Here is a 15,846-nt window from a genome sequence, read left to right on the forward strand (position 1 = left end):
CTAAATCACTTTTGGGATGGGATTCACTAGAAAAATTGAATGTAGACACCAGTCGCCGATCCCAGCTCACCTGGACTTTATTACCTCAGGGATTCAGAAATAGCCCTACAATCTTTGGGAACCAGCTTGCAAAAGGTCTTGAAGAATGGACTGCACCATCAGACAGCGGAGTCCTCCTGCAGTATGTGGATGATTTGTTAATTGCAACCAGGACCCAGGACGAATGTGGAGAATGGACTGTAAGCTTATTAAACTTTCTGGGATCAAAAGAATACAAGGTATCCAAAAATAAAGGCCAAATTGTCAAGAAGGAAGTCACCTATTTAGGATATGAAATCTCAGGAGGACAACTTCGACTATGATCAGAGAGGAAAGAAGCCATCTGTAAAATAACCTTTGCCCCAGACTCCAAAGGAGCTTTGCACATTTTTGGGAATGACTGGCTGATGTAGGCTTTGGATCTACAAATATGGACTGATTGTCAAACTCCTATACCAAATTCTACAAGACGGGATTAAACAATTAGCGTGGACTGGGGAAGCTAGGCAAGCTTTCCATCAACTTAAGAAGGAACTGATGCAAACACCTGCACTGGGCCTTCCAGATGTGACTAAACCTTTTTTGCTTTTTTCACACAAAAGGCAAGGGATTGCATTGGGAGTTCTAGCCCAACAGGTGAGACCATATTGATGAGCAGTGGCATACTTCTCTAAGTAATTAGATGAAGTAAGCAAAGGATGGCCAGGGTGTTTGAGAGTGGTAGCAGCAGTAGGGCTGAACATACAAGAAGCATGAAAGTTCACAATGGGACAGAAAATGACTGTTCTCGTGTCACATGTGGTTTCAGCAGTGCTAGAACAGAAAGGGAGTCACTGACTCTCGCCCTCCAGGTTTCTCAAATACCAAACCATCCTAGTAGAACTAGATAGTCAACCCAGCAACATTTCTATCAAGTTCAATGACTACAGGGGAACCAGTGCATCATAGTTGCATTGAAACAATTGAAACAACATATTCCAGCTGACTGGACTTAAAATATATACACCATTGCCTGAGGCAGAAACGTGGTTTACTGACAGAAGCAGCTGTGTGAAAAACGGAACCCGCAAAGTTGGATATGCAATAACAACCACAGATCACACCACTGAAGTGCAGGCACTCTCTGCTGACACTTCTGCACAAAAGGCAGAGATAATTGCACTCACCAGAGCATTGCAATTAGGAAAGGGAAAAGACATTAATATTTGGACAGACTCAAAATATGCCTTTGGGGTAGTTCATGCTCACGGAGCAGTGTGGAAAGAAAGAGGGCTGCTCGCATCACAAGGAAAACAGATAAAGCACGTAGAAGAAATCCCAAAGCTACTTGAAGCTGCCCAATTACCAAGAAAGCTTGCCATTATGCATTGCAGAGGACATCAGAAAGGTAATACAGATCAGGGAAAAGGCAGTCGATTGGCAGATCGAGAGGCGAAAAAGGCAGCAGAAAACAGCCAGGTAGGACTTGTCTCCCTAGTCCCTGATGGCAAAATCATAGAGGTAAGCTCTAATATATCATATTCAAATGAAGATTTAAAATTGATAAAAGTTCAGTAAGCTCATCTCAGAGGTAACATATGCCAGTTAAAAACAGGACAAGTAGTAATACCTGAAAGAATACTATGGAAAGTTGTACAGGCAGAACATGAAAAAACCCATTGGGGGGCAGATGTGCTGCATAAATACCTAAGGAAACAAATTATAGAACGAAATTTATACACTACAATAATCCAGGTCACTAAACATAGCAAGACTTGCCTCCATAATAATCCTCACACAACCAATAAAATAGAGATAGGGACAACTGGCAAGGGTAACCTCCCAGGGCAAAACTGGCAGATAGATTTCTCAGAGCTGCCTAGGAAATGAGGTTACAGATACCTATTGGTCTTAACAGATACTTTCTCAAATTGACCAGAGGCTTTCCCAACCCTAAGTAATAAGGCTCCAGAAGTTGTCAAGGTACTACTTAATGAAATTATCCCCAGGTTTGGAGTACCTGACATCATCTCCCCAGACCAAGGTCAACATTTTGTAGCTAGTACTATACTAATGATTAACAGTATTCTGCAAGTTGATTGGCAGTTACACACTCCATATCGACCACAGACAAGTGGTCAGGTGGAGAAAATGAATCATTTGATAAAACAACAATTGGCAAATATCTGTCAAGAAGTGAATCTGCATTGGTACCAAGCCTTACCTCTAGCCTTATTGCAAATAAGGGTAATACCTAAGACTAAAGAAGGGCTAAGCCCTTTTGAAATGTTTTGCGGGAGACCCTATGGGAATTATTATCAAGGAGAAGACCTCACACAAGGTGGGGAAGGATATATACTGGAATATCTGATCTCATTGAGTAAACAATTGTCAGAAATTAACAAACAAGTAATGAGTACTCACTCAAGGGGAATAGACCAGCCCTTACATAACATTTCCCCTGGAGAGTGGGTGTATGTTAAAACTTTTCCAGGCCAATCACTAGATGAGAAGTGGAAAGGACCATACCAAGCGCTTCTGACAACCTTCACAGCAATTAAAATCAAAGAATGACCCACCTGGATTGACTATTCATGAGTGAAGAAGTCACCTAAAGAAACATGGACATCAGAACTTGTAGGACCAACAACCTTCAAGTTTACTAGACATGAGCCATTGGAACCCTGATAAGTATAATAAATCTGTCTCCAGCCATTACCTTAGACTGGCCATGGTCTCAGGCTTATATTGAATATTCTGGTATGTCTGGAAGAGACATTTCTAATTAAAACCTGGCCACTGTGGTCATGAACAAAAATAAACCATATTTAGAACTTGATTGGGAGTAAAGGAATGGGCTTAGTATCTTAGCTGGAATAATTGGGGAAATACAAATAGGATGTAGAGGAATTAATATACCTGACCATGAGAAACAAATATCCCAGACCCAAATCACTGTAAGAGAACCCATAGAATATAACAAGGGAAAACTGATTGGTCAGTCTGTCTGTGCGTCTGATCAGTGCTGGCACAACTTTACATTGGTCAAACCAGTTTCCATAGTATGTCTTTGGGCTACTTTGAAAGGAGACAAGGCATTATCAAAGAAATTTTTAATAGATACCACAACAACAGTATTTACTTCAACAACACAGACTTCTGCTAAACTGACTCCTTCCTCATATGCACCCTCAGAATGTACAGAAAAAAGTCATAATCTGTCCCTTGTAGGACCTTATGTAATTAGACAGTCTAATGAGCAGAAGTTACTCCTGGACCCTACATATTCACTAAAAAAGGTCCAAGAAAAAATCAAAACAAACATATCCTCTATAAAAGGGGATTGTCAACCCTTCATTCTCTAAAGTCTCAAAGGATGGAGTGCTTGGTTAAGAACTAGATCCCACCATGAAAGAACATGAAAAGATCTAACAGGATGGTTTGTATCAGGACTAGGTGTATTAAATTCAATAGATCAGGAAATATTAATTAATAAACTCAACACTTACGATGGATGGGTTGGAGGGGGAACCTTCAGGTTCTGGGTTTTAGGCCATTCCCTGGAGGTAAATGCTCTTCCACCCTGCCCCCCAGCACGTGGCCCTGCGAACCCGTAAGAAGCTCACACAGACCACCGCAGAGGGACAGACGAAAGAGGATGTTTATTGTGGGGATGGGGGTTTATAAGGCTTTTAGGGGGGTTAAAAAAGAACCAATTACAGGCTCAGGGTCTTACAGAAAAACCAATCAGGTAAAAAGTTAATAGCCAATAGGAAAGGGTTAACAAAGGCCAATGAGACAACCTCAGGATATCTTCCCAGGACATTCCTGCATGGGAGATAAGAGTTCTTTGCAGAGCGTGTCAGGAAGAAGGAGCAGTGACTTTGCAGGAATGCAAAAAGCCATTTTAAGATATGTTTAAACAACATTAAAAACTTCAGTTTCTATAACATTTGGGCTGTTTTCTTCTTTTTCTTCACCAGTCCATCTTTGACAGGACTTTTTCCATCCTACATATGGTAAATCCATTGCCACAAGCACTGTAACCTCTGATTTAGGAAAACTGGAGGTGCCACTAAGATTATCATTAATGACTATAACTGAAACACAGTCTCGTACTATAGACTTGATGATCTTGTAAACTAAACACGCATCTGAAGATTTTCAGGTTGTGACTAATGTTTTTGGATGTTTACAAGAAAATGTCTCAAAAACAATGCAGTATATCCAAACCCAGCAATGGATACAATTCATAGTTGCAGGAGTTATAAGAGAAGGAACATCAGGAATTTTACCTCAAGAAATAAGAGAGATCATATCCAGAAATGACACCAAAACCAAATTTGAGAAAGAACATCAGGCATGGTGGCAATAAATAAACTTCACATATAAACCAGGAGCAGATAGAGGCATATGTTATTATCATCTGTGAGGCAAAAGAACAGACTATATTTCCTGTCTTAGCATTAGGAACAATACACTGGGACATAGTAATTAGACCCATGGGACATAATGTCTGGGGAAGCTATGACAGGGACACAGTGCCATGGTTTTGTTTGTTCTGGGGAACTAAGCAGGAATTTTTCCCTTCCCCCTGCTCATGGTGTGAAAGGGATGTTGAACAGGCAGGTTGGTTGTGGCTTGGGCCATTAACTAACACAAAAGAAGTGGCTGGTAAAACCACATTCTGAGTTGATGGCCCTCAAGATCTTATCTGTGGGGAGGGGTGAGGAGTTCTTTTTTTTATTAATATTATTTTTCCTCCTCTCCGGGGAAACAGGGGAGGAGTTTGTTGCTGCCTGATCTGGAATGAGGTCCAGGTGGCAGGAGCTCGGAGGAGGCTTTGCTCTAAACCTGGCTTCCAGATGGGAATTTTGCTTGGATTTTCATCGGCAAGGAACTGTTCGTGAGGCCTTTCCTTCTCCATTTTTTTGGCAGCAGTTCTTGTGCACATCAAAGGAGAGGGGAAAGCCACACCATATGACTCAACCAGCAGGACAGAGTTCCCCTTGGGAAGGACCTTTTTCTTTCTTTCCCTCCTGTCTCCCTTTTCCTGGTGAGAGGGAGGGAAGATCTTCATTGTTGGCCTCTCCAGCATACCCCCCAGGGCCCCGGCCAGGTGGCCACCACCAGTGATCCAACAGCGCCCCCTGCTGACTGATTCCTAGCATTGCAGGTTCTGCATCTTTAGTGATCAAACAGCTCCCCTTGCTGACTGTGGTTAGAATTGCACCAAAGGGTACAAACTGAACTGTTTACTTTGTTTGTTTGTTCGTTCGTTTTGAAGAGAATTATTTTTGGGTATAGGAGTACTGTTTGGTTGTTTCAGTTGTGTTCCTTTGTTGTTCTGCCAATACACAGATATCTTTTAGTAAAGAGCTGTTATTTTTTTCCTTTTTCCACATTTTTCTCAATGGAACCTTTTAATTTCGGACTTACAATTGCTTAGAGGGAGTAGTTTGGGTCTTCCTCATAACTCATACTCAGCAAAACACTTGTGTCTCATTTAAACTGAGACACATAGGGAGATGGCAAACTGTCAACACAGAAGCCTGTATACCCAGAGAACAACTACGATATATATGTTAAAATGCTATAACAGAGAAGGAGGATTTATGTTTCGATACGGAAGATAGTGTGTGTACCTTCGAAATGTTCCCAAATACACAGGCACAGTCCCATGTATACTATGTAAGCAAAGGATGTGCATGCATCATGACACCTTGCACAAGTATAATTATTGATGACTGTGAAGAATTAACTAATGGTACTAACTTCTGTGTTTGCAATTTTGCTAAAATAATAGGATGTGACTTTAGTTACACTGGTTCTATGACCACCATGCAATTGATCTTGGATAAATATATGTTATATCATGAAGTGCCTAAACTACAAATAGGCATGGACATTAATATCCTCCAGAAAATGCTCTATCATCCTGATGTTGAACAAATGAGGGAAAAGGTAAATGCTGCTTCATGTCGCATGCTGTGGCAAGTGAAACAAGACACCACAGAGATTAAAAACATCATTACAGAAGTGGCAAAGACTGGAGAACATCATTGGTGGAGCATATTTCTGGAAATAACCAATAAACAATCACCCACTGCAACCCAGCTGTTTAACTTCCTGGTCCACCCTGTCTTGGTCTTGATGCTGGCAGCTTTCTTTCTTACAATCATCAATCTATGGATGTGGTGGAGGATTAAGACCATAGCGCATAAAGTACATGTGCTCTGGACTGTACAAAGGGGGATGCAAAAGAATTTGCATTAGTTAAAAGAAAAGGGGGGAATTGAAATAAATACAAGATAAAACACAATAAAAATTTAGCTATGTTAGTAAAATTTAGCCATGTTAAGTGTGACTGTGCAAATTTGTAACTGCTTGAAAGAAGATTGCTGCAATTAAGAAAGAAGATTGTGGGCAATTAAGATAAAGCTAGCTTATGCCAACAAAAGAGACTGTCAGGGAAAACAGGAAAGACTTCTAGCATGTATCATCTCAAGGGAAACAGAAGAGGGATGGAGGAAACCTAAGCTCTTTGAAATGATAAAACTTTATGTAACTCATCATCATCATCATCATCATGGCTAGGCTTTGCAAATGAAGATTTGAGAAGGGCTCTACCCACGTTTGCTACAAGCGTGCTGATGGTCAAAAAGGCCAATGCGAGATAGACAAGTCCGGTTGCAGAAGGTACAGCAGAAAGACTCCCCAGGTGATATCGATGAGACGCAATTCTTTCTGCATTGTCTTTTCTCCTCGAGAGTGATCCTGAATGTGTTCTCAAAAGAAGCAGTAGCGTTATAGATGGTGTGTCTCCAGGCCTCCTGATTGGAGGTCAGAGTACACCAATGGTGGGGATCAATATGGCCAAGGCTGAGGGATTGTTTCAGGCAGTCCTTGTATCTCCTCTTCGGGGCTCCTCTCTTGCGGCAGCCAGTGGCAAGTTCCCCATAGAGTACAATCTTAGGGAGGCAGTAGTCCTGCATCCTGGAGACGTGCCCTGCCCAATGCAGCTGAGTTCTCAGCAGCATGGCCTCAATGCTCGTGACTGCTGCCTGTTCAAGGACAGACATGTTGGTCACATAGTCCAGTGGATGTTTAGGATTGTACGGAGGCAGCGTTGATGGAAGCGTTCTAAGAGACGCAAGTGGTGCCAGTAAATGACCCATGATTCAGACCCATATAAAAGAATAGACAGTACAATGACTCTGTAAATGCTGATCTTAGTACTTTTCTTCAGGTGTTTGTTTTGCCACACTCTTTTATGGAGTTTACCAAAAGCTCTGTATGCCTTTGCTAACCTGTTGTCTATTTCTGCATCAATCTTACCGTCCGAGGAGATGATGCTTCCCAGGTAATTAAACTGCTGGACTGATTTGAGCTCTGTTTCACCAATGGTGATATGGGGATGATGGGAGACTTCCTGAGGTGCAGGCTGATAGAAAACTTCTGTCTTCTTCAAGCTTACTTCCAGTCCAAAAAGCACAGCAGCCTCTGCAAAGCAGGATGTTAAACGTTGCACAGTTACTTCTGTGTACTACTCTATAGTAATAAGAATAGGAGTTAGACAACCAAATGTCTATTTAGATAAGGCAGACTTTGTAAAGAGTGTATATGATAGATAATTTTGAAACTCACTCCTTCAAATGTATAAAAAGCTGTTGTGTTTCTTTACTCGGTGGAATGCACGGGAGAAGGGGGGGGGGGGTAAAAACCCCTGCATCTCCCTGGCCGTAATAAAAGTGTGCTTTACATATCGTTTAAGGATTTCTTTGAATCACTCCTACACACTGGTTTCCCGCAGATGCAGTGGACCTGTTGCCACCTGAGCCCAACAGCTCCCCCCTGCCGGCCTTGAATGAGTCATTGCAGCCTTTGCTTCACCAGACCCCACTAGCGCCCTCTGCTTGGTGTGGTTATAACTTTGCCGAAAGGGAAAGTAGTACTTAACTGTTTGAAAGTTTCAGTTACAGTGTTGTTGTTTGTTCTGTTTTTGTTCTATATATTTTTAGTAAAGAACTGTCATTCCTTTTTCCACATTTTTGCCTGAAAGCCTCTTAATTTCAAAGTTATAATAACTCAGAGGGAGAGGTCTTCTTTCTATTCCAGGAAGGTTTCCACCTTCTTTGGCAGTCATTTAAACCAAGACAGAGAGGAATGTCAAAGATAACAAAAGATTTTTTTTCTTTTCAAAGGCAGAAGACAAAGATGGTGTTTTAAGTCAAAAGTGTACCCATTCCCTACCATGCCACCCATCATTACCAAGTGTAGGCTGTAACTTGGGGTTTGGTTTTATTCAGAAAGGTCATACAAAAGCCAGCTAAGTCTTTCTCCTCTTGATTTGGCTGTTCCTGCTGCAGTGCCTGTCCAAAGACCACTCAGCCCAAACAGAGACCCTCTCTTGCTTTGTAAAGCACCACACCTTCCTCCTGTCAGCCCAAGGGTGGTAATTAGCCAACTGCAACAGTGAGTCAGTAACCTCCACATGCATTTTTCACTGTCATAACTTAGTAACAAAGTTTAGGGTTGCTTGTAAAGTGTAGAAAAATGATTCAGCATACCTGATACTGGTTCTTGCTTTGGAAGGACAGGTGAACATGAAACTCATTAAAATGTAACAGTTCATGTGAATGTTCTTTCAGAAAAAACTTTTTTCTTTATTTCTGCATTTATAATTGTTCTGGTTCTGGCTGGGACAGGGTTAATTTTTGCAGTAGCCAGGAGAAGGCATGGCTAGGACACAGAGATCTACCAGCTCACATCATTGCCGCGGGTAAGGGAAAGGGACTCTCTTCTGGGGAGAAGGGGTTCCTTCCAGTCAAGAAAATGTGGTGGAGGGAACCATGGGGGGTGGAGGCAAGGGAGATGTTCATGTGAATGGTTTCTTATACTCTTTGTCATTAATATTGTTGCTATTACTGTTCATTTTCTTATCTCATTGCTGTTTCCAGTAAATTGTTCTTATCTCAACCTGTGATCTTTACCTTTTGTGTCTCCAATTAGATGAGGGAGGGGGAGGGTGTGTGGTTTTTATGGGAGTACTAAATTGGAGAATAACATTCCTAAACCATGACAATAATTTCACATTCTCTTTTTAGTGTTACAGAGCTAGAGTTTGTCTAAAACAGGAGAGAAGGGCATCAAATTGTCTTCCACAAAGCACCCAGATTATTGTGGTTTTTTTTTTCAAATGTTAATTTCAGTTGAAATAAATTTTATTTACTGCCTGCAAGTTTCACTGCTCATTGGATCTGGACATAAAATTTGTTATGTCATGTCCATAAGACAATAACTGTAATGGGATCATGCCATGATGGCATGAAAGGTAGCTTTTGATAAAAAAAATGTGATACAATCTTGTGTGAAATATGTGGTTTTCATTTCAAGTATAATCTAAATAAATGGTTTGTTTTGAGATATAGGGGTCTTTACAAAGAACTGTAAGGATATAGTTCTCACTTGCCTGAAGTAGTCAGTCATCTTTTCAATGGATGGGTTTTTGTATAAATAGGAGTAAGATGTCTATTATTAGGAAATTAGGTCTACATACAATTGATCTTTTTTTTAATGTTGATCTGTGTTTATCACTAGTGAAATACATAAAAACAGGTGGTACCTAAATTTGTAAATATATCTGGACTTTTTTTTTTTTTTGGATTAGCACAAGACTGATTATTTTTCAACTATGTCTTCTCTTTCTTTATTTTTAAGGTCACCAAGTTATCCTCCACCTGGCCGTGGTAAAAATAAATCAAAACTGAAGTCAGAACAGGATAGGATCTCCAAAACTCACAAGCTACTGAGAAGGACTTACTCTAGAACAGTTAAGGCAGAGGATGTGTGTGCCACAAAATCTCACAGAACCTTTGGCTGCTTGTTGTTGAGTGATGCTAGGGCAGAACAGACAATAGCTATTAAATCACACAAACTGTTGAACCGTTCTTGCTCTTCAGTTGTCAGGCAGGAGGAGTGCATTGCTTTAAAGTCACATATGCTATTAAGTAGGTCATGTTCTGGGAACCCTCAATGTGAACACAACAGCACTTTGAAGTCCCATAAATTTTTAAGCAGTTCCCACTCCAGTAATCTTAGAATGAAAGAATTGGATGGATTGAAGAACCACAAATTACTCAGCAAGACTTACTCTAATGCCCCTAAATCATCCAAAATGAAGCCTTTGAAAGAGTTCACCACAGCAGAGGGCAGGAGTCTCTCTCTTACCTCAGGGCTTATTGGGATATTAACATCATCTTCATCATCTCCTTCACAAATTGTTGTGCGTAACAATTTTTTTAGTCTGCTCATTTTCCTCCAGTTATTTTCCAAATGTACTATTATGCTTATTAAGCAAAGACACTAGTGTTTAGGACATATTTCAGTGAATATATTGGATATATTAAATATATTGGAAGACAAGAGCAATGGAGTCAGTTTTTTAAGGAGGATTTAAGCAACTGTGCATGCACATATATTTAAGTTAGAATTTGCTTAGGTCAAGACAGAGATCTTACATCTCACATTGGATACAGCTCAACAATATTGCTGGCAATAGGAAAAGTTCAATGAACCACTTCCTTCCCTGCCTCCTTTCTTGCTGCAGGGAGAGTGTAAGCTTCTGTGCTGCAAAATTGGCTTGATCACACAGGTCTTTTCTCATTTCCCTGTTTGCTTTGTGGGGAAAGGAACTGTCCATTGGCTTGTTCGGGTGCCAAGTCACCTCTCCTTCTGGTATTTTCAGCTGTGATCATCATCATACTGGACTTAGAGAAATGAAAGAAAATAAGACTATAAACAAAAACAAAACCCCAAAAAGCTGTAAATAGAGATGACTGATATAAATATCAGCCCAGAGGGAATTTTGTACATTAGTGACTCCTATAACAAAAGATCCTTCTAATTAAATTGTTGTACATTGAAATAAAAATGCAGAAAGAATCTGAGTGGGATCTGAGCACAGAGGTCTGTTAGCGTGGTGCTCACTGAAGTGGGATCTTAGCAAATATTTAAATGAAAAATATTTTCAGCTGTTCTGAGAGTTATATTAATCACTCAAGCCTAAGCATATAGCCCATCTGAACAGACAATACACAGTTAAAATTTAAAGGAAGTTACCAAATTCCAGTTGATTAGAATGGAGTGAAGGCCCTGGTGTTTCCATTTGAGATTAAAAGTTTTGGGATGCTGAGATACAAAACTCATACATCAGATTTAGGAACGAAAAAGAAATGTTGAAAATCTACCCCACACTCACCAAACAGTAAAAGGTTTGATGATTTGAAATGGTTGGTTTATGCAAATGACAGATCTTTTTAGATGCAAATATTGTTTAACATATTGGCATGCAAAAAAATTCCTTATAATTAGTTTACCAACACTGAAGTTCCCTGAACATTTTCCTTGCAGCAAAATTATGGTGCAAAATGCATTTTGGTACAAGACCGTGGCTTTCTTGTGCAGGTAGGATGTCATATCTTATCTATTTATGAAACACTGTGGAGCATGAACTTAATTATTTTTAAGCAGATATTGTTTTTCTCATTTTCATTGTTCCCAGACAATTGAATTTGCTGAGCAGCGGATACCGGTATTGAATGAATACTGTGTAGTCTGTGATGAACCCCATGTGTTCCAGAATGGCCCTATGTTGAGGGTAAGTGGTATGCTTGTTGGGATAAACAATTCAGGCGGGGTATGTAAATAGGCTGCTAATAGGATTTGCAAGAGCATCTACATATTCAATTAACACCATTTTAAGTCATGGTTAAACCTCTTTAATTTTGAAAACCATCTTAGGTGATTTTTTGCCTCTTCAAGCTCACATGTACTTTTTAAACCCATGTTTTTTCTGACAGATTTATGACCAACCAAGTCCTTATTAGAAGCATATAGAAAAGGCACCAGTTCCTTGTAGTTCATCTTTGAATGCACTGCTATGCATATTACCTGTGACAGGATAATGTAAATTGAATAATCTGTGAAATTTGGATAATAAAATAATTTAAATCATTGGGGTTTATCTGTCGTTCATAGGACAAAGCAAACAGTAGGATTTATTCCAGTTCACATGATGAACTATTAAGAGAAAACAGAATGGAAAGTCATCTGCTCTAAATTAAAAAATCATAATTCTTCTTGATTTCCCACCTCAGAGATCAAAATCCCTCAGAATGACTTTTCTCTGTCTTCAGTTTAAAAAGAGGTCAGTTTAGCCATCTGTTTGAGAGTTTGTCAGTCCTTCAAAACAGAGGAAAGTGCAAACATGTTTGTCACTAATTACATGTTCATCGGTGCCTTTGCAAGCAGCATAACCTAGCAAACTATGCAAAAATGAAAAGGTGTCCTTATATAACCCAGAAAGAAGGAGACAGCAGGAAGAAATCTAGCATGCTCTGTGTATGTTTGAATGACTCAATAAGCAATATAGAGCCACTAAAGAGTTTGCAGTTCTGCAGAAGGAGAGAAAGGATCTCAGTCTGAGTAGAGCATGAGTTTGCCAAAGAATCTTAAGGAAATTTATGCTTCATTATGCTGAGAGTTCTGGCAGAGGAAGCCTAAAGTAGTCAATTTTAGGGTTTATTTACATGCTCCAGATGCACACACAGACACACATACATACATATATATGATGCATGTAAAGGGAATAAAGGATGACCCTACTGAAAGAGCATTTTATGTTTAATACTGCTGCAACAGCAGATTTTAGAAATACAGCACTTTATTAAGCAGAATGCAGGGGGCTTTCACTTAAGGTAAGGCTATATGCGATCTAGCCTTGTGTCACTTAATGGATCCCATATGCAGTATTCCTAGACTTCATAAAGAGCTGTAGAGTGTTAATGGTTTTGATACCACAGTAACTTAATCAGATTTCATAATGATCAGAACCTTGTTACAGTCTGCCTATATTTTTAGATTCTGTGTCTTAATCCCATTTTCTACAGACATCCATATCTCAAAGGCATTATTTAGATAGGCTTTATCTGTAGTTGGTTGCATCACAAGACATGCCACAGACTAAACAGTTCTAGATGGTTCAACAGTCTCTCCCTTTAACGAATAGTTCCTCCATATAGATGCACACAGGGTCATGTCTGGGTGTATGTATCCTTAATGATGAGTTTCCCTTTTACCTTCTGGACCTCTTTTTCAACAATGAAGAAAGCATAGAAAAGTTTTTGCTTTTATTTGATTCTGTAATCCTCCAGTATGTCAGCCTGACACCTTTCCTGGACTATACTGTAGTTTAATTAATTGTCTTGAAATGCAGTTTAAAAAATTTAACAATTGCCATCACACAATAAGTACATTCTTTTAATACTGTAAACTCTTATACCTGTGTGTAAATTTCTGTGCTGGTTATTAATGACTTGGATAATTCTGATGTCTCATCCTCAGGACAGCTGAAGGTAGCAAATGAAACTGTGAGATAAAGCTTTTTCTTTCTGAAGATTCGCTCTACAGGCTATGTTTTATCTTAGTTATGCAGTATCTTTAAATCAGTCTCTCTCAGCACAAGATTTCTTCTCAGTATTGTGTGGTTTGTTTTTAATATATATTTCAATTTACATATGGCTTTATACTCTTGGATGCCTGTCTTTTTCCATAGGCCACATGTCATGGTCTAACCCCAGCCAGCAACTAGGTACCATGAAGCTGCTCACTCATTCCCCCTGCCTCCCCGCAAGTGTCCATGGTCAAGTCCACCCCTTTCTCATGAACCCACATATATGTTGGGTTTTTTCCTTGATGGTCTGAGGTGTCATGGGCCCACCAAGGCAGAAATAATTCACCCTTAACTTGCCAATCCAAATCCACTTCAATCTTAGCAACCTGATCCACCTGCTGATTGTTCTGGTGTTCTTCAGTGGCCCGACTCTTGGCTACATGAGCATCTATGTCACATACCTTCATAGCCGGGTTCTCCAGCCAAGCAGCAATATCTTGCCATAATGCAGCAGCCCAGATGGGTCTACCCCTACACTGCCAGTTTTTCTGCTTCCATTGCTGCAACCACCCCCACAGGGCATTTGCCACCATCCATGAATCAGTATGGAGATAAAATATTGGCCATTTTTCTCATTCAGCAATATCTAGAGCGAGCTGGAGAACTTTCACCTCTGCAAAGTGACTCCATTCACCTTCTGCAGTTTCTGCAACTTGTTGTAGGGGACTTCATACTGTTACTTTCCATCTCTGATACTTTCCCACAATACAGCAGGATCCATCAGTAAATAAGGCATAGTGCTTCTCACTTCCTGGTAATTTATTATACAGTGTGGTCTCTTCAGCATGTGTCACCTCCTCTGATGACATTCCAAAATCTTTGCCTTCTAGCCAGTCCATGATCACTTCAAAGATTCCTGGAAGACTAGCATTTCCGATTCAAGCTCATTGTGTGATCAGTGCGACCCACTTACTCCATGTAGCATCAGTTGCATGATGTGCAGAGGAGACCCTCCTTTTGAACATCCAAGCCAACACAGGTAACCAGGGTGCCAGGAGGAGCTATGCTTCAGTACCAATCACCTCTGAAGCAGCTCAAACCCCTTCACAAGCTGCCAGTATCTCTTTCTCAGTTGAAGTATAGCAGGCTTCAGATCCTCTGTATCCCTGACTCCAAAAGCCGAGGGGTTGACCTTGAGTCTTCCCTGCTGCTTTCTGGCAGAGGCTACAGTGGAGCGAATGAATCCAAGTGGAGACAGACTTTGTCCAGACAGAACTAACTCATAACTCTACTACCCCATATAATATACAGAATATCAAGGCAGGCCAGATGTTTCTTATCCCCACGCATACCACACACGCCCACCTGACTGTTTTCAGTTGCAAAGAACGATCACGTCTCAAGTGGCTTTCCAGTTTGACCTTGTGATTCTTTTCACACGCACTAATCTTAGCTCTGGCTCACTCAGGACCACAATATTTTTTTCTTTAGTATTTTCTTCTTCTTTTATCATCCAGGTGGCTGGTGTTGTCTGTCTAGATGCTCCTACACTCCAGGTAGGGCCATTCTCCCCAGTGTAGAGCACATTTTTTACATCTGGAAATCATAGAATCCTAGAATGGTTGGAAGGAACCTTAAAGCTCATCTAGTTACAATCTGCCTGCCATGGGAAGGGAACCTTCCACTAGACCTGGTTACTTAGAGCCCCATCCAGCCTGGACTTGAACACTTCCAAGGATAATCTTGCTCTGTCCAGATGGGTCAAAGTGTTACTGCATGAACTATCTCCTGTTTGATTTTTTCAAAGGCTTCTCATTCCTCAGGGCCCCATTTGAAATCATTCTTCTTCTGGGTCACTTGATGGAGAGGGCTGACAATCAGATTGCAATTTGAAATGTGCATGTATGAGTGAGCCAACCAGGGGAGATGCCCTGCTGGACCTGCTGTTTGTAAACAGAGAAGGACTGGTGGGTGATGTGATGGTCGGAGGCCATCTTGGGCATAGTGATCACAAAATGATAGAGTTTACAATTCTCAGAGAAGTAAGGAGGGAGGTCAGCAGAAGTGCTAGCTTAGACTTTCGGAGGGCAGACTGGCCTGTTTAGGAAACTGCTTGAGAGAGTCCCTTAGGAGGCAGTCCTGAAGGGCAAAAGAGTCCAGGAAGGCTGAACGTGCTTTAAGAAGGAAATCTTAAAGGCACAGGAGGAGGCTGTCCCCATGTGCCAAAAGACTAGCCAGAGGGGAAGATCAGCCTGGCTGAATAGAGAGCTTTGTCTGGAACTCAGGGAAAAAAAGAGTGTTTCACCTTTTGGAAGAAGGGACAAGCAACTCAGGAAGACTACAAGGATGTTGTGAGCTTATGCAGGGAGAAAATT

At 40.6% G+C, this 15,846-nt stretch overlaps 1 protein-coding gene across 1 annotated transcript in view; it reads left to right on the forward strand.

The window, feature by feature from the left end:
* Window positions 1-9,709: 9,709 nt before the first annotated feature.
* The window catches only part of LOC114068384 (protein mono-ADP-ribosyltransferase PARP8-like), a 76,203-nt gene continuing 70,066 nt past the window's right edge, over window positions 9,710-15,846 (forward strand). Inside the window, exons 1-3 of the mRNA XM_027904409.1 lie at window positions 9,710-10,303; window positions 11,431-11,484; window positions 11,582-11,677. Of these exons, the coding sequence (XP_027760210.1) occupies window positions 9,713-10,303; window positions 11,431-11,484; window positions 11,582-11,677 (741 nt within the window). The 5' untranslated portion in view covers window positions 9,710-9,712. The remainder of the gene's footprint in view (window positions 10,304-11,430; window positions 11,485-11,581; window positions 11,678-15,846) is intronic.

Source organism: Empidonax traillii, unplaced genomic scaffold (assembly GCF_003031625.1).
Source record: "Empidonax traillii isolate 1590-97213 ecotype Southwest subspecies unplaced genomic scaffold, ASM303162v1 scaffold1054:size196387, whole genome shotgun sequence".
Lineage (NCBI taxonomy): Eukaryota > Metazoa > Chordata > Aves > Passeriformes > Tyrannidae > Empidonax > Empidonax traillii.